Source organism: Squalius cephalus (assembly GCF_949319135.1).
Source record: "Squalius cephalus genome assembly, chromosome: 6".
Taxonomy (NCBI): domain Eukaryota; kingdom Metazoa; phylum Chordata; class Actinopteri; order Cypriniformes; family Leuciscidae; genus Squalius; species Squalius cephalus.
Genome location: NC_137127.1, coordinates 24,642,120 through 24,662,569, shown reverse-complemented (window position 1 = coordinate 24,662,569; position 20,450 = coordinate 24,642,120). Strand labels below are relative to the sequence as shown.

At 39.4% G+C, this 20,450-nt stretch overlaps 2 protein-coding genes across 2 annotated transcripts; both read right to left on the bottom strand.

The window, feature by feature from the left end:
* Window positions 1-5,266: 5,266 nt before the first annotated feature.
* Window positions 5,267-8,992, bottom strand: LOC307159865 (uncharacterized protein; the record flags this gene model as incomplete). Its single annotated transcript, XM_079873563.1, has 3 exons — window positions 8,851-8,992; window positions 8,510-8,605; window positions 5,267-7,735 (listed from the first exon to the last, which is right to left on the bottom strand). The coding sequence occupies exons 2-3, from the start codon at window positions 8,603-8,605 to the stop codon at window positions 5,267-5,269; spliced, it is 2,565 nt and encodes an 854-aa protein (XP_079729689.1). The 5' UTR covers window positions 8,851-8,992.
* On the bottom strand, window positions 8,835-20,124 carry LOC307159864 (uncharacterized protein; the record flags this gene model as incomplete). Its single annotated transcript, XM_079873562.1, has 5 exons — window positions 19,916-20,124; window positions 9,722-9,759; window positions 9,278-9,327; window positions 8,976-9,173; window positions 8,835-8,884 (listed from the first exon to the last, which is right to left on the bottom strand). Exons 1-5 carry the CDS (start codon window positions 20,051-20,053, stop codon window positions 8,835-8,837), a joined length of 474 nt encoding a protein of 157 aa, XP_079729688.1. The 5' UTR covers window positions 20,054-20,124.
* Between the last annotated feature and the right edge of the window lie 326 nt (window positions 20,125-20,450).

Below are 20,450 nucleotides of genomic sequence, written 5' to 3'. Positions count from 1 at the left end.
GAAAGAAAGAAAGAAAGAAAGAAAGATTAGTTAGAAAGAAAAGTAAGAAAGAAAGAAAAAAGAAAGATTAGTTAGAAAGAAAGAAAGAAAGAAAGAAAGAAAGATTAGAAAGAAAGAAAGAAAGATTAGGTATAAAGAAAGAAAGAAAGAAAGAAAGAAAGAAAGAAAGAAAGAAAGAAAGAAGTTAGTTAGAAAGAAAGAAAAAAGCAAGATTAGTAAGAAAGAAAGAAAAGTAAGAAAGAAAAAAGAAAGAAAGATTAGTTAGAACGAAAGAAGAAAGAAAGATTAGTTAGAAAGAAAGAAAAGTAAGAAAGAAAGAAAAAAGAAAGATTAGTTAGAAAGAAAGAAAGAAAGAAAGAAAGAAAGAAAGAAAGATTAGGTAAAAAGAAAGAAAAAAGAAAGAAAGATTAGGTAGAAAGAAAGACAGATTAGTTAGAAAGTTAGAAAGAAAGAAAAGTTAGAAAGAAAGAAAGAAAAGTTAGAAAGAAAGAAAGAAAAAAGAAAGATTAGTTAGAAAGAAAGACAGATTAGTTAGAAAGAAAGAAAGAAAGAAAGATTAGGTAGAAAGAAAGAAAGAAAGACAGATTAGTTAGAAAGTTAGAAAGAAAGAAAAGTTAGAAAGAAAGAAAGAAAGAAAGAAAGAAAGAAAGAAAGATTAGGTAGAAAGAAAGAAAGAAAGACAGATTAGTTAGAAAGTTAGAAAGAAAGAAAGAAAGAAAGAAAGAAAGAAAGAAAAGAAAGATTAGTTAGAAAGAAAGAAAGAAAGAAAGAAAGAAAGATTAGGTATAAAGAAAGAAAGAAAGAAAGATTAGGTAGAAAGAAAGAAAGAAAGACAGATTAGTTAGAAAGTTAGAAAGAAAGAAAAGTTAGAAAGAAAGAAAGAAAGAAAGAAGGAAAGAAAAAAGAAAGAAAGATTAGTTAGAAAGAAAGAAAGATTAGGTAGAAAGAAAGAAAGAAAGAAAGAAAGAAAGAAAGATTAGTTAGAAAGAAAGAAAAAAGCAAGATTAGTAAGAAAGAAAGAAAAGTAAGAAAGAAAAAAGAAAGAAAGATTAGTTAGAACGAAAGAAGAAAGAAAAAAGAAAGATTAGTTAGCAAGAAAGAGAAGTAAGAAAGAAAGAAAAAAGAAAGATTAGTTAGAAAGAAAGAAAAGTAAGCAAGAAAGAAAAGAAAGATTAGTTAGAAAGAAAGAAAAAGAAAAAAGAAAGATTAGCTAGAAAGAAAGAAGAAAGATTGGCTAGAAAGAAAGAAAGAAAAAAGAAAGAAAGAATGAAAGAAAAAAGAAAAAAAGAAAAAGATTAGGTAGAAAGAACGAATGAAAGAAAAAAGAAAAAAAGATTAGCTAGAAAGAAAGAAAGAAAGATTAGGTAGAAAGAAAGAAAGAAAGAAAGATTAGGTAGAAAGAAAGAAAGACATTATTTAGAAAGAAAGATAGAAAGATAGAAAGAAAGATTAGTTAGAAAGAAAGAAAAGTTAGAAAGAAAGAGAGAAAAAAGAAAGAAAGATTAGTTAGAAAGAAAGAAAGATTAGGTATAAAGAAAGAAAGAAAGAAAGAAAGAAAGAAAAAAGAAAAAAGAAAAAAGAAAGATTAGTTAGAAAGAAAGAAAAAAGAAAGATTAGTAAGAAAGAAAGAAAAGTAAGAAAGAAAGAAAAGTAAAAAAGAAAAAAGAAAGATTAGGTAGAAAGAAAGAAAAGAAAGAAAGAAAAAGAAAGATTAGTTAGAAAGAAAGAAAGAAAGAAAGAAAAGTAAGCAAGAAAGAAAAGAAAGATTAGTTAGAAAGAAAGAAAAGGAAAAAAGAAAGATTAGCTAGAAAGAAAGAAGAAAGATTGGCTAGAAAGAAAGAAAGAAAAAAGAAAGAAAGATTAGTTAGAAAGAAAGAAAAAAGAAAGATTTGTTAGAAAGGAAAGAAAGATTAGTTAGAAAGATTAGATAGAAAGATAAGTTAGAAAGAAAGATTAGAAAGAAGAAAGATTAGTTAGAAAAAGAAAGAAAGAAAGAAAGAAAGAAAGAAAGAAAGATTAGTTAGAAAGAAAGATAGATTGATTAGTTAGAAAGAAATAAGAAATATTAGTTAGAAAGAAAGAATGAATGAATGGTGGATTAGTTAGAAAGAAAGAAAGAAAGAAAGAAAGAAAGAAAGAAAGAAAGAAAGACTAATTAGTTAGAAAGAAAGAAAAAAGCAAGATTAGTAAGAAAGAAAGAAAAGTAAGAAAGAAAAAAGAAAGAAAGATTAGTTAGAACGAAAGAAGAAAGAAAAAAGAAAGATTAGTTAGCAAGAAAGAGAAGTAAGAAAGAAAGAAAAAAGAAAGATTAGTTAGAAAGAAAGAAAAGTAAGCAAGAAAGAAAAGAAAGATTAGTTAGAAAGAAAGAAAAAGAAAAAAGAAAGATTAGCTAGAAAGAAAGAAAGAAAGAAGGAAAGAAAGAAAAAAGAAAGAAAGATTAGTTAGAAAGAAAGAAAGATTAGGTAGAAAGAAAGAAAGAAAGAAAGAAAGAAAGAAAGAAAGAAAGAAAGAAAGAAAGATTAGTTAGAAAGAAAGAAAAAAGCAAGATTAGTAAGAAAGAAAGAAAAGTAAGAAAGAAAAAAGAAAGAAAGATTAGTTAGAACGAAAGAAGAAAGAAAAAAGAAAGATTAGTTAGCAAGAAAGAGAAGTAAGAAAGAAAGAAAAAAGAAAGATTAGTTAGAAAGAAAGAAAAGTAAGCAAGAAAGAAAAGAAAGATTAGTTAGAAAGAAAGAAAAAGAAAAAAGAAAGATTAGCTAGAAAGAAAGAAGAAAGATTGGCTAGAAAGAAAGAAAGAAAAAAGAAAGAAAGAATGAAAGAAAAAAGAAAAAAAGAAAAAGATTAGGTAGAAAGAACGAATGAAAGAAAAAAGAAAAAAAGATTAGCTAGAAAGAAAGAAAGAAAGATTAGGTAGAAAGAAAGAAAGAAAGAAAGATTAGGTAGAAAGAAAGAAAGACATTATTTAGAAAGAAAGATAGAAAGATAGAAAGAAAGATTAGTTAGAAAGAAAGAAAAGTTAGAAAGAAAGAGAGAAAAAAGAAAGAAAGATTAGTTAGAAAGAAAGAAAGATTAGGTATAAAGAAAGAAAGAAAGAAAGAAAGAAAAAAGAAAAAAGAAAAAAGAAAGATTAGTTAGAAAGAAAGAAAAAAGAAAGATTAGTAAGAAAGAAAGAAAAGTAAGAAAGAAAGAAAAGTAAAAAAGAAAAAAGAAAGATTAGGTAGAAAGAAAGAAAAGAAAGAAAGAAAAAGAAAGATTAGTTAGAAAGAAAGAAAGAAAGAAAGAAAAGTAAGCAAGAAAGAAAAGAAAGATTAGTTAGAAAGAAAGAAAAGGAAAAAAGAAAGATTAGCTAGAAAGAAAGAAGAAAGATTGGCTAGAAAGAAAGAAAGAAAAAAGAAAGAAAGATTAGTTAGAAAGAAAGAAAAAAGAAAGATTTGTTAGAAAGGAAAGAAAGATTAGTTAGAAAGATTAGATAGAAAGATAAGTTAGAAAGAAAGATTAGAAAGAAGAAAGATTAGTTAGAAAAAGAAAGAAAGAAAGAAAGAAAGAAAGAAAGAAAGATTAGTTAGAAAGAAAGATAGATTGATTAGTTAGAAAGAAATAAGAAATATTAGTTAGAAAGAAAGAATGAATGAATGGTGGATTAGTTAGAAAGAAAGAAAGAAAGAAAGAAAGAAAGAAAGAAAGAAAGAAAGAAAGAAAGAAAGAAAGACTAATTAGTTAGAAAGAAAGATAGATTAGTGAGAGAGAAAGAAAAAAGATTGATTAGTAAGAAAGAAAGAAAGAAAGAAAGAAAGATGGATTAGTTAGAAAGAAAGATTAGATAGAAAGATAGATTAGTCAGAAAGAAAGATAGATAGACTAGTTAGAATGAAAGAAAGATAGGTAGTTAGAAAGAAAGATAGATTAGTTAGAATGAAAGAAAGATATATTAGTTAGAAAGAAAGATGGATTAGTTCGTTAAAAAGAAAGAAAGATGGATTATTTAGTTAAAAAGAAAGATAGATTAGTTAGTTAAAAAGAAAGACAGATAGATAGATAGATAGATAGATAGATAGATAGATAGATAGATAGATAGATAGATAGAAAAGGTTTGAAGATAGATAGATAGATAGATAGATAGATAGATAGATAGATAGATAGATAGATAGATAGAAAAGGTTTGAAGATAGATAGATAGATAGATAGATAGATAGATAGATAGATAGATAGATAGATAGATAGATAGATAGATAGATAAGGTTTGAAGATAGATAGATAGATAGATAAGGTTTGAAGATAGATAGATAGATAGATAGATAGATAGATAGATAGATAGATAGATAGATAGATAGATAGATAGATAAGGTTTGAAGATAGATAGATAGATAGATAGATAGATAGATAGATAGATAGATAGATAAGGTTTGAAGATAGATAGATAGATAGATAGATAGATAGAAAAGGTTTGAAGATAGATAGATAGATAGATAGATAGATAGATAGATAGATAGATAGATAGAAAAGGTTTGAAGATAGATAGATAGATAGATAGATAGATAGATAGATAGATAGATAGATAGATAGATAGATAGATAGATAGATAAGGTTTGAATATAGATAGATAGATAGATAAGGTTTGAAGATAGATAGATTATAGATAGATAGATAGATAGATAGATAGATAGATAGATAGATAGATAGATAGATAGATAAGGTTTGAAGATAGATAGATAGATAGATAGATAGATAGATAGATAGATAGATAGATAGATAAGGTTTGAAGATAGATAGATAGATAGATAGATAGATAGATAGATAGATAGATAGATAGATAGATAGATAGATAGATAGAAGGTTTGAAGATAGATAGATAGATAGATAGATAGATAGATAGATAGATAGATAGATAGATAGATACGGTTTGAAGATAGATAGATAGATAGATAGATAGATAGATAGATAGATAGATAGATAGAAAGGTTTGAAGATAGATAGATAGATAGATAGATAGATAGATAGATAGATAGATAAGGTTTGAAGATAGATAGATAGATAGATAGATAGATAGATAGATAGATAGATAGATAGATAGATAGATAGATAGATAGATAGATAGATAGAAAAGGTTTGAAGATAGATAGATAGATAGATAGATAGATAGATAGATAGATAGATAGATAGATAGATTAGTTAGAAAGAAAGATTAGATAGAAAGATAGATTAGTCAGAAAGAAAGATAGATAGACTAGTTAGAATGAAAGAAAGATAGGTAGTTAGAAAGAAAGATAGATTAGATTTCTCTTATGGAGATATTCCTGTATTCCGAATGCATTGCTTTCAGCTTCGATAAAGCTGCAAGCACGTTATGCATATTCACCGTGTGGAACTGCTGGTATCCTTTAAACTTAACGTGTCTCTTCAGCTTCACCTGCAGCAGCTGGGCCTCACTTCTTGGTCTTGGCAGAGAGTTGACAGTCTTCTCCATCTCGGAGGGCACACACACGACGGCACCACGTACTGCTCTCTGCTGTCCTTTGGGTAATGCAACTATTTTTGCAAATGGTAAAATTTTTGCAATGAGTTGACGTTCAAGGACATTCAATTCATCCAATTCCGCAGGGATTGGTGGCAACTCCAGTTTGTTGGCTGCTGCAATTGAAGACATCTGTCCTTTCTTGAGGTGGCTGTCACAAGTGTGGCAAATCCATTCCTGTCTTCTCTCTTCCGGAACTACGCAGGAACCTGAGCAGGCATTATCACAAGCGTGAACATACTTCCCAGTTAGGCAAGACACTGCAACATGAACGTTTTTGTAATAACTTGTTCTATTACAGACCTTGACTTGATTAGGAAACAGGGCTCTGTGACAGACTGTGCAGACATGTGTAGGGCCATGCTGAATCTTACACCGGAATGCATGTATGGCACTTTCCATCACTTTGTTAACACAAGGCTGGGGTGTTTCCTGGCTGGGACGGATGTATGGTTTATATTTATTTTTGATCCGCAGTGCGCATTGCAATCGATGAAGAACGTGATATGTAGCATCACCCGCACATTTCTGGGTCTTGCGCAGGGTACATCGCAGGATGTGATGTGCTCTGAACTCTGGGTCACCTGCATATCTGTTAACCATGTAGGCTTTCATTTTCCGCTGGAAGAGAGTATCTGTTCTGTACCTCTTCTTAATGTACTCTTTCTTCTTCTTTTGGAAGAGAGCATCTGTGCTGTACCTCTTCTTACTGTATTCTTTCATCTTCTTCTGGAAGAGAGCATCTGTGCTGTACCTCTTCGTCATGTTTTCTTTCATCTTCTTCTGGAAGAGAGCATCTGTGCTGTACCTCTTCGTCATGTTTTCTTTCATCTTCTTCTGGAAGAGAGCATCTGTGCTGTACCTCTTCGTCATGTTTTCTTTCATCTTCTTCTGGAAGAGAGCATCTGTGCTGTACCTCTTCGTCATGTTTTCTTTCATCTTCTTCTGGAAGAGAGCATCTGTGCTGTACCTCTTCTTCATGTTTTCTTTCATCTTCTTCTGGAAGAGAGCATCTGTGCTGTACCTCTTCTTCATGTTTTCTTTCATCTTCTTCCGGAAAAGAGCATCTGTGCTGTACCTCTTCTTCATGTTTTCTTTCATCTTCCTCTGGAGGACGGTATCCGTGCTGTATCTTCTCACTATAGACCATTTCATTTGGTTTCGGAAGAGAACATCTTGATTATACTTTACCTTATTTGCTTCTTTTTTCTTTGATTGGTATTGCAAAGAAGTGGCATACCTCCGTCTCTCACAATCCCTTTTTTTATGTTTCCTGGTGGCATAAGGTGCAGCCGGGTTCTTAGGTTCTCTGCCTTGTTTTGACATTTTAAATGTTTTACGCAATTCTTTTCTTCTTCTGTGCTTATTTGTTTTATCTGCCACATCTCGGTTTTCAGCTCCTGAGCCAACAAGATTTACTTTGGCTCCAACATTTGTTGCTGGTTCTGGTAGAGCTGAAATCACTTGTGATACCTGTTCACAAACAGATGTTGAAGGCAGTTGGACAGACAGCTCTGTTTCAAAAGACACAGGCATGAATTCATAGCTGGTCTCATCACCACGATCCCGGAAGATCTTGAGAACTCTGTCTGCCATGTCACTCAGGTGGGTGAAAGTCAACATGACAGCAGTTCCATGACCAGTAGGATGGGGCAAGCCTGCAGCAGTCCTCGAGTGTGAATCAAAGTATCCGTACCTTCCAGATCTGTCTCTGAACACAGCAATACACTCTGGAGCAACAAGGAGCAGAGCATGACTGACATCTGTTGAGAGACACTGTAGCCTTTCAGTGAGAGGAATCCACCACTCTTCAGTGCCAGGGGTCCCTGTGGCTCTGAGGTATCCAAACATCACTCCTGACTTCAGCACATTATGTGTCCGGTGAAATGACTCAACGCTCAACGGTACTTCCTCCATTGTCAGATGGTTGCGCTTAAACCTCCTTTCAGCAATAAGCTGCATTTTAATAAAGACATATAACGCATCTCCCTCCTCTAAAACTCTATCAAGGTCAGGCATCTTGAACGTAATCCCTTCACTCTGATTAGCTAAAAATGTCAACGCTACGCACGTGCACTGATGATTTCTAGAGAAACTGTCATACCTATCATCACCTTGACAATGAGATGCCTGCACAGACAAAACCCTGGGTGCAATATCACCACCTTCTGTATACGTTCTACCCGAAAACTGAGCTACAGCTGCACTGGTGCTTGCCTGTTCAACCTGTAAATAATCATTCATGGAATTAGGCTGTTGGTAAAAATTAGTGTTATAGAATCTGTGTTAAATTTTAACTTGCACTTCATAGTGTTTGGGACAAAGACATTTTTGCTAAACAGTATTAAAGATAAACTAAAAAACTAAAAAGGCATTTAAAATTAAAGATTAATTAATTAATTTATTTGATTAACAATTTACATTGTAATAAACACTGCATGTTTTTCTCTGATCAGTTGCGTACCACAGCTATGTGTTATTATATTTTGTTTAATATTCCACTAATAAGATACATTTACTTCATAAACAGCCTTCTTTTTTATCCCTTCTGTTTATCCCCTCTGTTGTCAGTGATTTTTTGTCTGGACACAAACACTGTACTGTAGCCTACACACGCTGGCTGGTATTGGTTATTGGTTTCGGAGCATTTTTACGAGTACGAGTACATGAGCCCAGTATTGGGCCCAATACTGATATTGGTGCAGCCCTAATGGAGGTTATCAATCGGCAATCTACTGATATTCATATACTTATAGCAAGTGAGCATTGTTGTTTTTTTTTGTTTATATCTAGAGCTGCACGATTAACAGAAATTAAACCGAAATCACAATTTGGCTTAGTGTGATTATTTAAAAAATTGCAATATTTTAATTAAATAAGTATATGCGCAGCACTGAGATCAAAGTGGATCGACCGGTTCACAGTAAATGCTACTCCATCTCTGCAAGCACTGTAAATTTGAGTCATGTGCATGTTGCAAGACACAGATATCAATAGTACCTGGTTAATCCTGGAGGGTCTGGTCTGGTCATCCTCCAGGTCCAACTTTCTCCAACGAATTTTTTGAGCCTGAGATCTCTTTCCTTTCCGCGGCATCTTTTAAAATATGAAGAGATAAAAAGAAATGACAAAAAAACGATTCGACACATTTATCTGTTTAACTCACTAATTTGAGTAAATTAACTAACTTCTAAAAGTAGAGATTTTACTTTCAAGTCTCAAATCATAAAAAGTAGCCATGGATTTCCTTTTTAATACTCAAAAGTAATACATATTTAAATGCATTTATTTGTTAGTCAAATTCATTTTAATTGGACATTCTCACTTAGGTAGGCACATACTTTGAACGTTCTCCAGATGTAACAGCTGTTGAGCCTAAAAAGACAAAACCTGTAGTACTCTCAGGAAGAAAACAAACAGTTAAACAAGAACAACAAAAGAGACACTGTGTAAACTTGTAAATTGCAATCAATTTTTTTCTTTTTTTTTTGGGGGGGGGGGGGGTAGATGGTGGGTCGGTGGGTTGAGGGGGGTGGGGGGTGAAGGTGGAGGGGGTAGGTCGTGGGGTGGGGGTGAAGGTGGTGGGTGGGTGGTGAAGGTAGAGGACGTGGGGTAAGAAATGAAATAAACTGCTCTCTGTAGAAAACTGCAAAACCCAAGGAACCTGAAAAAGATATAAAAACAGACATATTAAGGCACAGGGACTACAATTATGGCGATGGGATGAAAATACCATAATACAGCTTAAGAAACAATATTAATACTAACCAGAGAGAAAAGTGCAGCAGAAAATGCAGGTTGTGCTCTGATCAGTCAGTCTAAAAAAAATAATGACAACATAATGAAATATGACTTTATGATAATGATTATGATACTTTATGATATGTTATCTATATGTAGAATACAGATAATTTTAGGAATTTATCTCAAGAATGTCTTAAAAAAAAAAAAAATCTAGAAGCTGAGTTATGTCAAATATGCGGCCTAAAACCTGTGATTGACCGACCATCCAACAGGTTTACTATATAGGACAAATGGTTTGGAGAATGGATGGGTAAATGTAGTCTTAATTATTTGTGGCATAAACAGTCTTAATTATTTGTGGTACTTTTTCTAATAGCTTTTATATTTCTGATAATTTTTAAACTATAATCAACAAGCCAAATCTGAAGCATTTTGTATTTGTGGCCATGTCCCTAATTAACCCTTTACCTTTGAAATGCAGTAAGGAATGCTTGTGAATCAGTATTCTGAAACAGAGAAAAAGAGTGTCATAAAACTCAACACCACACTCACAAACCATGTAACTTGAACTTTCATTGCAAATAATAACACTGGAAAAAAAGCTGAAAATGTTCACCTCACTCCAGTCTAAACTAAATGATTTCTACAAAAATGTTTGTAATTTTCTACAAAAATCTAAACATTTTTTTATAAATAACCTAAAAATACTGTAGTTTATTAAGGTGAAATCTTGCTAACCACTATTAAAAATAATTTTTAAAAAATGGGGTAAGTGTAGCGGGGCTACATGTAATTGAGATGTTGAATAAACTGTCTGGGGGGCGGGGCTGTGCACATGTCTGTGTGTGTGTGTGTGTGTGTGAGACGATCATGCACAGGTGGGGCTGATAATGGGGAACAATCAGCAGCCTTCATGATTAGTGGCTGGAGAGGATAAAAGCTGATGGATTCTGATAACCAGGGCTTTTTTTTAGCCGGAGCCTGAGGACGACTAAAGGCACCGCAACCCACGAGAGCAGAGACGCCGGTATTACTCCGCCTCCGATTCCCCAGATAGCCGCGAGCTGGTCACTATCTAGCCTACTTGGACGCAGAGGAGACGGCGAAAGAATTATTCCAACGCACTCTATTCCTCGTATTAAAGGGAAGTAGTTTTTCGACTGTCTTGCGAACGAGTGGGCTTTACCCCGCGATATTGTTGTGAAGAGTTGATTGATCCACTTTCCCCTCCTCGCAGTTCCGGGTGGAGTTTCTACGGTTACCATCCGTGGAGGAACGCTGCCGACGGGAGGCGCGAGATACCCTGCATCGTCATAAGGAACGAAGAGACAGAGACGGCGGCGATTCCCTTGTACTGTGATTTTGAATTGTGGACTGGCCGTGAGTGGTTGCTGGGCTGTTAATTCATTCTTGTATAGAAACGGGGGGGTTGTATTTGGCAGACAAAGGTTAGGTTATAAGGTCTGGCTGCTCGCTATACTTTCCTGAACAGTGAATATGGTTAAAGGGTATTTCTCATGTTAACAGCGTTTTTAACGTGGTAGCAGTTTGCTGTGTGATCTTGTATATTTTCTTTTGTCACATTATGGTTATTTAACCCTTGTTTTCATGAAAGTGATTATGCGTGTGATGTGATTTGTACACGAGTGTAAAATTATTTGTGGTGTGTCTACCAGCGTTGAGATAACTGTGACCTTGGGACTTCACTTCCCCCTAGAGGGCGCCATATTTTTTTTACCATTGGTTTTATAACAGTAGTGCTACTTGCTTAATATGCTTATCTGTACTTAATCATCTGTGATCATAGTGTGATCATGGACCACGTATGTAGACGTTATTAATCTCTCTTCCTAGTTGTGTATACATCTATATAGTATGTGTTTTACGTATTGAAAGATTGAAATAAATTGAGTCTATACACCTTTGTCTTTTGTTGTTGTACCTCAAGGGTCAATATTAAAATTCCTCTTCCCGTTGCAATTTTGGCGTAGTCGGCAGGGTCCTTGACGTACACAACAAAATGAATAGCAGCGAGCAGCCTCAGGTAGTGGGTGCACAGCCACAAATGGTAGCTGCATTGATGCCATGGTTTATGGGGGGGCCATGGGTCCCAAAGTTTAGTGGAGAAGGGGGTGCATCAAAGTTTTTAGAATGGAAAACCCAAATTGAAGCCTTTATCCGGGCCCAGGGGCTGAATGTAGAGCAACGGGTGGACTTTGTGCTGAGTGCATTGGAGGCAAATGCTAAAAGAGAGGTGGTACTGTTGGCGGCTGACAAACGTGACACTGACATTAAAATTTTAGAGGCCCTAAGTGAACTGTATGGAGTCCAACAACCAGTAGCTCAGCTGCGAGTCCAGTTTTTTAATTGCAAACAGGAACCTGGGGAGGGTGTCAGGGATTTCATTCTCCATTTACGTGAGTTGCATTACAGATGGAGAGCCAGGGACCCTCTGGACGCCGGGACAGATGATGAACTGCTACGGACACAGTTTGCCATGGGCCTGAGAACGGGATCCTTGAAGCAGGAGCTACAGAGGCAGCTCCGAAGGACCTCAACGCTCACCTTTGCGGAGGCTTGTGAGGAGGCAAAAGCATTAGAGCGGGAACTGGGCCACACAGAAGAAGCCAACGTTTGCCCAACCGTTGCTGCAACATCATACCCACGGCCTACTCCCATTGTCACAGAGTTGCAGCAAATGAAGGAAGCTCTGCGGGCTGAGTTGCGCCAAGAGTTGAAAGAACAGGTAAACCTTCTAGGCAAGTCTATTGTAGAGGAGCTACAAGGACGCTTGAAACCACTGCTGGAGATGGAGACTTCCCCTCAACCATCCTGGCAGTCACAGTCCAATGCCCCTCAACGCCAGCGCCTGGGATCAGCCCCTCCTGGGCAGTCGTACTACCAATGGGATGCTCAAGGCCAAGCTATCTGCCGTGACTGTGGGGATGCCGGACACATCCAGAGATTCTGCCCACGGCGACGTCCAGCCCAGACGGGTTTTCGGCACCCCCGGTCACAGCAGGGCAAGTGAACCGGGAGGGGCCCTTAACCATCCCCCAACAGAGGCCCTCCATGGTTGGTAGATGCCCTGAAATTGAGGTATTTGTCCAAGGGCAACGAATTCCATGCATACTAGACACTGGCTCTCAAGTCACCCTGTTTAGCCAAACACTATTCCAGCGCCACTTCGGTGATGAATGTATACAAGATCCTAGCCGTATATCATGGCTAGCCTTAAAAGCAGCTAATGGCCTGTATATTCCCTATGTAGGCTACGCCGTCTTAGACTTTTGCATTGGGGGATTAGAGGTAAAGGGGAAGGGGGTAGTTATTGTCCGCGATGACTGCATTAACACTGAATATGGACTCTTGGGGATGAACGTTGTGGCAGATTGCTGGACCGGGGTTTTTAAAGGTGGCCATCCTGGAGTTGCTGCATTTAAATCTGTGTTCCCTCCTTCTGCAGAAAGAATATGGGATACAGCTTTTGCTGCTTGCCGGAGGGCTGAAGCTTCTGTGACTCGAGTGGAGCTTCAAGGTGTGGCTAGACTCCAACGACAGCCCCCGGTGGTGTTGCCTCCCTCCGCGGAAATGATTGTCTGGGCCCATGTACCGCAATCTGCTGGCCTGCCTGATTGCCCTGTCCTGATTGAAGATATGGAAAACCAGGGATGCGAATGGCGAGTGGCTCGATCGTTAAGCTGGACCAGGGGAGGGAAGGTTCCCCTGCGTATTTGTAATCCAAACCCATTCCCCATGGAGCTGCCTCAGCGACGCCCCCTGGCCATAGTCACCCAAATCGACCAAAAGGACGTGCGGGGACGGACGAAACTAGTGTTACGGAATACTGGCCCCCAAGTCATCGAGGTGGATGTACAGCAAGTGGGACAGACCCTAAGTGACGATCACCCAGCCCTAGCTCTGCATGGTGAAGGGCTGGACGATGACCAACAGGCCCAATTGAAGGCCCTCTTAAAGAAGTGGTCTCATGTGTTTGCAGCCCATGAAGAGGATTTTGGCAGAACAGCCGTCGTCACCCATCAAATCCCCACTGGCACGGCGCCCCCAATCCGGGAGCGCTATCGCCCGGTTCCCCCAAACCTCTATCCAGAACTGAGGACTTTGCTACAGGGCATGCTGGACGGCGGGGTGGTGAAGGAGAGCTCGAGCCCGTGGGCTGCTCCAGTGGTTCTTGCCAAGAAGAAGGATGGCTCATGGAGATTTTGCGTTGATTACCGCAAACTGAATGCAATAACCCACAAAGACTCCTTCCCTCTACCTCGCATTGAGGAATCCCTCACTAGCCTAACCAAGTGTGAGTGGTATTCCACTCTCGATCTCGCAAGTGGGTACTGGCAAGTGGAGGTTGCGCCGGAAGACCAAGAGAAGACCGCTTTCACCACCCCCTTTGGCCTGTATCACTTTGAACGTATGCCCTTTGGCCTCTGCAATGCTCCAGCCACCTTCCAGAGGCTGATGCAACGCTGTCTGGGAGCACAGGTGTATGATCATCTCCTTATCTATCTTGATGATGTCATTGTTTATTCACCCAACTTTACAGCCCACTTGCAGCACCTAGAAAAGGTTTTTAACCGTCTTCAAGAACATGGCCTGAAGTTACAGCCACGGAAGTGCCATCTGTTTCAAAGAAAAGTGACATATCTGGGACATATCGTCAGCAGTCAAGGGGTAGCGACGGATCCAGACAAGGTGGCAGTTGTCCGTGATTGGGCCATGCCCACAACGGTGAAGCAAGTGAGATCATTTCTGGGCTTTGCCGGTTACTATCGGCGCTTCATCCCAGCTTTCTCTAAGGTAGCAGCCCCCCTCCACCAACTCTTACAAGGACAAGCCAATAGACCCTCTGCCCCTATCCAGTGGACGCCTGGTTGCCAAGTGGCCTTTGATAATCTGAAACAGGCCCTCCTTAGCGCCCCCATCTTGGCCTATGCAGACTTCCAGCTTCCATTCAGATTGTACACTGACGCTAGCCTGGATGGTCTCGGGGCTGTGTTAGCTCAGGTCCAAGGCGGAAGAGAGAGGGTCATCGCATATGCCAGCCGCAGCCTCCACCCCACCGAGCGTAATGACCAAAATTATAGCTCCTTTAAACTGGAGCTACTGGCTTTAAAGTGGGCCATTACAGAAAAGTTCAAAGATTATTTGTGGGGAGCTGAGGTTACCGTTTTTACCGATAATAATCCTCTGGTCCATCTCGAAACGGCGAAACTGGGCGCAACGGAGCAAAGATGGGTGGCCCAACTTGCAAACTATTCATACAATCTACGCTACCGACCAGGGGCAGCCAATCGAAATGCTGATGTCCTATCACGGCTGCCAGGAGAGGCAGCGGAGCACACGGTGTACGCCACGGCAGGCATTTCATCATTAGAACCACCTACCCTGCAAAAACAATGGGGGGAACGGCAGAGGGATGATCCCGATTTGCATCTCCTACATGCTTGGAAGGGGAGCAATGAGCCCCCGGTAGCCCATAACCTGGCGATCTTGTCTCCCCAGCTTCGCTGCTTGCTCCGGGAGTGGCGACATTTGGAGCTGTGTGATGGGACCCTGGTGAGGTGCGTTGCGGAACCAGATACAGGCGCACCGGTGAAGCAAATTATCATCCCAGTAGCGCAGGCCCGACCACTTTGGGAAGAATATCATAAGGCAGCAGCCCATGCGAGTGGAGACAAAATGGTCTCATTGCTGAGAAGGAGGTTCTACTGGGTAGGGATGAGTGCAAATGCCCGGAAATGGGCAACAGAGTGTACCACTTGTGTAGTTGGGAAATCAGGGGCTCAGCCAAAAGCCCCCCTGTGCCCAATTGTCTCTAGTTACCCCTTTGAGACTGTGGCCTTAGACTATCTGTCCCTTGGAAGACCTTCTGACACGTACCAGTACATCCTGATCATTACGGATCTGTTCTCTAGATACGCACTGGCTGTACCTACCAAGGATCAGACGGCTCTTACCACAGTAAAGGCCCTGTGGACGGCACTTATCCTCCCGTTTGGTTGCCCAGAGCGAATTCTCACAGACCAGGGAGCAGCGTTCGAGTCAACTCTGGTGCAGCAACTATTCGTGATGTATGGCTGTAGGAAGATGCGTACCACCCCGTACCACCCACAGGGGAACGGTGCATGCGAAAGGTTTAATCGCACTCTCCTAGCTCTGTTGTGTACTATCGAAACACAGTCCCAGGCCCAGTGGCCTAGCCGGCTACCTGCACTTTTACAGGCCTACAATAACACCACGCACGCAAGCACCGGGATGACTCCACATTACGTTGTTTTTGGCCGCCACGCTAGGCTACCAGTAGATATGTTGTACGAGGTTGCACCACCCCAGTGTAGAGATAGTTTAGAGGGTTGGGTCCGAAGCCACCACCAGACTCTTCTGCAAGCCTATGCAACTGTCCGTAACAACGCAGAGCGTCGCAGCCACTGGAACCAGAGGCATTACAATCGGAACACTCGGACTTTGCCACTGTTGCCAGGAGAGAGGGTGTTGATGAGAAACTTTCGTCGCAGGGCTCAAGGTAAACTTGCACCACGGTGGCTCCCAGCACCATTTGTGGTCGTTGGGCAGTCCCATCCCGACCGCCCAGTGTTTACCATACGACCAGAGGGTAAAGATGGTCCGTGTCGAACCCTCCACCGTAACAATTTGCGGCCATGCCCTGGAGACCCTCCGACGATCAATAATGACACCGCGGAAGGTCATCAGAATGGGGTATACGAACCTGGGATAGCCAATCGCCCAGAACCCTTTTGGCCTCCTGCTCCTGTGGTACTAATCCAGCCAGCTCCACCATACCGGCTCGACCCTGTATCGACCTCATTGCCAGAGCCAGCCAATGCACCATCCAACCCTATAGTGACTCCACTTCATTCTCCTGCCTCAGTTGCCCCCTCTCATGAAGCCCCTGGCCCAGAGTTGCGAATGGTAGGGACTGCTCAGGATACAATAGTCCCACCACAGCCAATGATAGACCCCTGCACAGCCCCAGAAAATTACCAAAGTTCGGAGCCATGTGCTCCTAGTCGGTACCCGGCCCGTGATAACCGGGGGAACCTTCCTGTGCGCTACCGACCTTGAAGGTCGCAACAGACTGGACCATAAACTGAACTATGGGACATTATGCCCTATGACTGGACTTTTAGTGCTCGGGACGAGCCCTATTAAAGGGGGGGTAAAAGAAATGTAGCGGGGCTACATGTAATTGAGATGTTGAATAAACTGTCTGGGGGGCGGGGCTGTGCACATGTCTGTGTGTGTGTGTGTGTGTGAGACGATCATGCACAGGTGGGGCTGATAATGGGGAACAATCAGCAGCCTTCATGATTAGTGGCTGGAGAGGATAAAAGCTGATGGATTCTGATAACCAGGGCTTTTTTTTAGCCGGAGCCTGAGGACGACTAAAGGCACCGCAACCCACGAGAGCAGAGACGCCGGTATTACTCCGCCTCCGATTCCCCAGATAGCCGCGAGCTGGTCACTATCTAGCCTACTTGGACGCAGAGGAGACGGCGAAAGAATTATTCCAACGCACTCTATTCCTCGTATTAAAGGGAAGTAGTTTTTCGACTGTCTTGCGAACGAGTGGGCTTTACCCCGCGATATTGTTGTGAAGAGTTGATTGATCCACTTTCCCCTCCTCACAGTTCCGGGTGGAGTTTCTACGGTTACCATCCGTGGAGGAACGCTGCCGACGGGAGGCGCGAGATACCCTGCATCGTCATAAGGAACGAAGAGACAGAGACGGCGGCGATTCCCTTGTACTGTGATTTTGAATTGTGGACTGGCCGTGAGTGGTTGCTGGGCTGTTAATTCATTCTTGTATAGAAACGGGGGGGTTGTATTTGGCAGACAAAGGTTAGGTTATAAGGTCTGGCTGCTCGCTATACTTTCCTGAACAGTGAATATGGTGAAAGGGTATTTCTCATGTAAACAGCGTTTTTAACGTGGTAGCAGTTTGCTGTGTGATCTTGTATATTTTCTTTTGTCACATTATGGTTATTTAACCCTTGTTTTCATGAAAGTGATTATGCGTGTGATGTGATTTGTACACGAGTGTAAAATTATTTGTGGTGTGTCTACCAGCGTTGAGATAACTGTGACCTTGGGACTTCACTTCCCCCTAGAGGGCGCCATATTTTTTTTACCATTGGTTTTATAACAGTAGTGCTACTTGCTTAATATGCTTATCTGTACTTAATCATCTGTGATCATAGTGTGATCATGGACCACGTATGTAGACGTTATTAATCTCTCTTCCTAGTTGTGTATACATCTATATAGTATGTGTTTTACGTATTGAAAGATTGAAATAAATTGAGTCTATACACCTTTGTCTTTTGTTGTTGTACCTCAAGGGTCAATATTAAAATTCCTCTTCCCGTTGCATAAGCACTTCTGAGTTCTGAGTAAATTATTTGTAACACTTTACAGTATGGTTTGATTTAACATTAGTTCATGTATTAGACTAACTAACATGAACTAACCATGAATAATACATTCCTGTATGTATTAATTGTTGTTAATTTTAGTTAATAAAAATAAAGCTTTTCATTGTTTGTTCATGTTTCTTCACAGTGCATTTACTAATGTTACCAAATACAACTTTTGATTTCAATAATGTAGGCTACTAGTAAATGGTGAAATTAACATTGACAAAGATTACTAGTTTATTAATAGTTAATGTTAACTAATGTAGTTAACAAGAGTTTGATAAATGGAACCTTATTGTAAAGTGTTACCGGTCTGTTATACACCGATTCAGACGTCTTGTGAGTTCAGTGTTGGACAGATCAATTGTTTTAACAATTCATTAAAGTGAATCGGTTCAAAAGAGTCATTAGTTTGCGAGTCGGATACGCGTTGATTATCCCAGCAGTTAGGACATCGCACAAGATTGAACACATTTCATCACTGAATAGTTTACTGAAAGTGTGTTTTATGTCATTTGAATGTGAGGAACGCTTTTCAGAGAAAATAAGGCAACGGGTTTTTTTCCAGCAGAATTCACACTCAGTGGTATTTCAGGGGAAAAAAAATCTCAGAATGCTCCACGTGAAACTTTGTTCTTTCGACCTTTTACCATCGTGTCATTTGATTTTGATAAATTGCGCGAGGGAGAGAGCAAGACATCGCTTTGAAGCATAGACTGTAAAAAATAGCTTTGAAGACGTGAGAGTGCGCGCGCGCACGCCGCCGGGGCTCTTCTCTCTCTCTCTCTCTCTCTCTCTCTCTCTCTCTCTCTCTCTCTCTCTCTCTCTCTCTCTCTCAGTGCGCGCACTTTCACAACCGCAGCAGTCATCACTCACCGATCAAATAAGGCAAAAAAAATTTCAATGTAGGAAAAACCCAGAAACAAAGCTGTCTATCTACAGTGCAAAATGAATTTCTTACATACATTATATTTGCACTTTGTGGTTTATGATTAGAGAATTATGTGACGGAGCGCGCACCGGTGACTAATCTAACCGCCTTTGATTGGACGTTGTATTTTTAAACTCAGCAAAAACGCGTGTGATTGGCTATAATGCTCAACACTGCATTTGATATCCATGAACACTGATGTAATGCACCAATCGACATTATTTGATCATAATTATTTAGTACCATAAAATATATTCTAAATATAACTTAACTAAAATATAGTGAATTTATTTTTAATTGATAAAAGTTACACTCAAGGTATTTGGTCGGTTCTGAGGCCGACCCACAATAAGGAATATCTGAGGAAAAACATTAATTTTGTCTCTTCACCACTCCTCAAAATACTGTGAATCTCGTCAACATAGTAATCGATGCGTTATGCGTCACATCATGCTTTAATATTGACCAAAAGGCTGCAAATATAGTGAAGCTGCCGTCTCTATCCTACTTGAAACCAATTCAAACAGATTGTAAACGCGGATTTGTGTAGCTAACATGAAGCACGTGACCGCAAGACGCGAAAAGCAATGTTATCAACTCACTCTTGAGAAATACCAGTAAAACACTCATGGAACTCCCGTTATATTAAAAGCTAAATACAGAGAAAAAATAATTTCTTAACGTTACATACATTATATTTACACTTTGAGGTTTATGATTAGAGAATTCTGTCAGTGATCGATTTCATCACCGGTGACTAATCTAGCAGCTAACTGCCTTTGATTACATGAGGAAACTTTGACGCTGCCTTTGACATGAAGCGACCTGCATCAATCGACAATTTTCATTATGATATTTCTGCGTCCATATGCATTAATACAACAGAGTAACAGTTACCAGAAGTATTGTACATTACCATTTAATCTACCATGCTTTAGCTTAAAATAAGCGCCAAAATAACACACTCCTCACGCAGTATTTAAGCTATTGTAAGCTACACAAACAACAAAAACCAAATGACGTAATATCCATCAGACACGTAAAAAAATATCATATCATGTTACGCTTTAACACAAAGATTGAAGTGTAGACATAACGTATCATATTACCCTCTTAGAAAAAGGTAGCTTCAGTGCAAACAAAAACGCTTTTTAAAAATTAACTACAACTCATTGCAATACGAATAATATTACCTACATTTAATTCAAACAAAGAGCTGCATTTGACAATACAAGGCTTTATAAAACAGCATATTTGAAAACAACCGTCTCCACTTACCTCAAGAGAATAATAGGCCAGTTGACCAGCTCTGCTCCAGTGAAGTCGATCTCGCAGCCAATCAGCGGCGAGCTTTGATTGTGCAACCAATAGAATCGCACCTTCTAGTGATGAATCGGCCATGAACGATTCGTTCATTGTGAACAAATCTATGACTCGGGATTATCGAGTTACCGCTCACTCGTTCATTCATTCAATAATCCCTATAGCGTGTGGAATTTAAGTGCACTATATATGCAAGGAGTGAATGATGTAAAATAGCTGTGTCCGAAACCACTCACTCGTTCACTCATTCACTAATCCTTATATAGTAGTGTATGGCATGGCATCTGAGTGCATTATCTGCAAGGAATGAACGAACTGAAGTGAGTGAATTCGGACCTGATACACGGTGTGTAGGAGAGCTCGAGCTGTCACAAAAACGGCTTTGTCACACGTATTCACGTGATTAAACTACTTTTACCTTACATGTGACTTATTTTATAAAATAATATTAATAACAATCATAATGACTTTATTTTGTAATTATACCTCT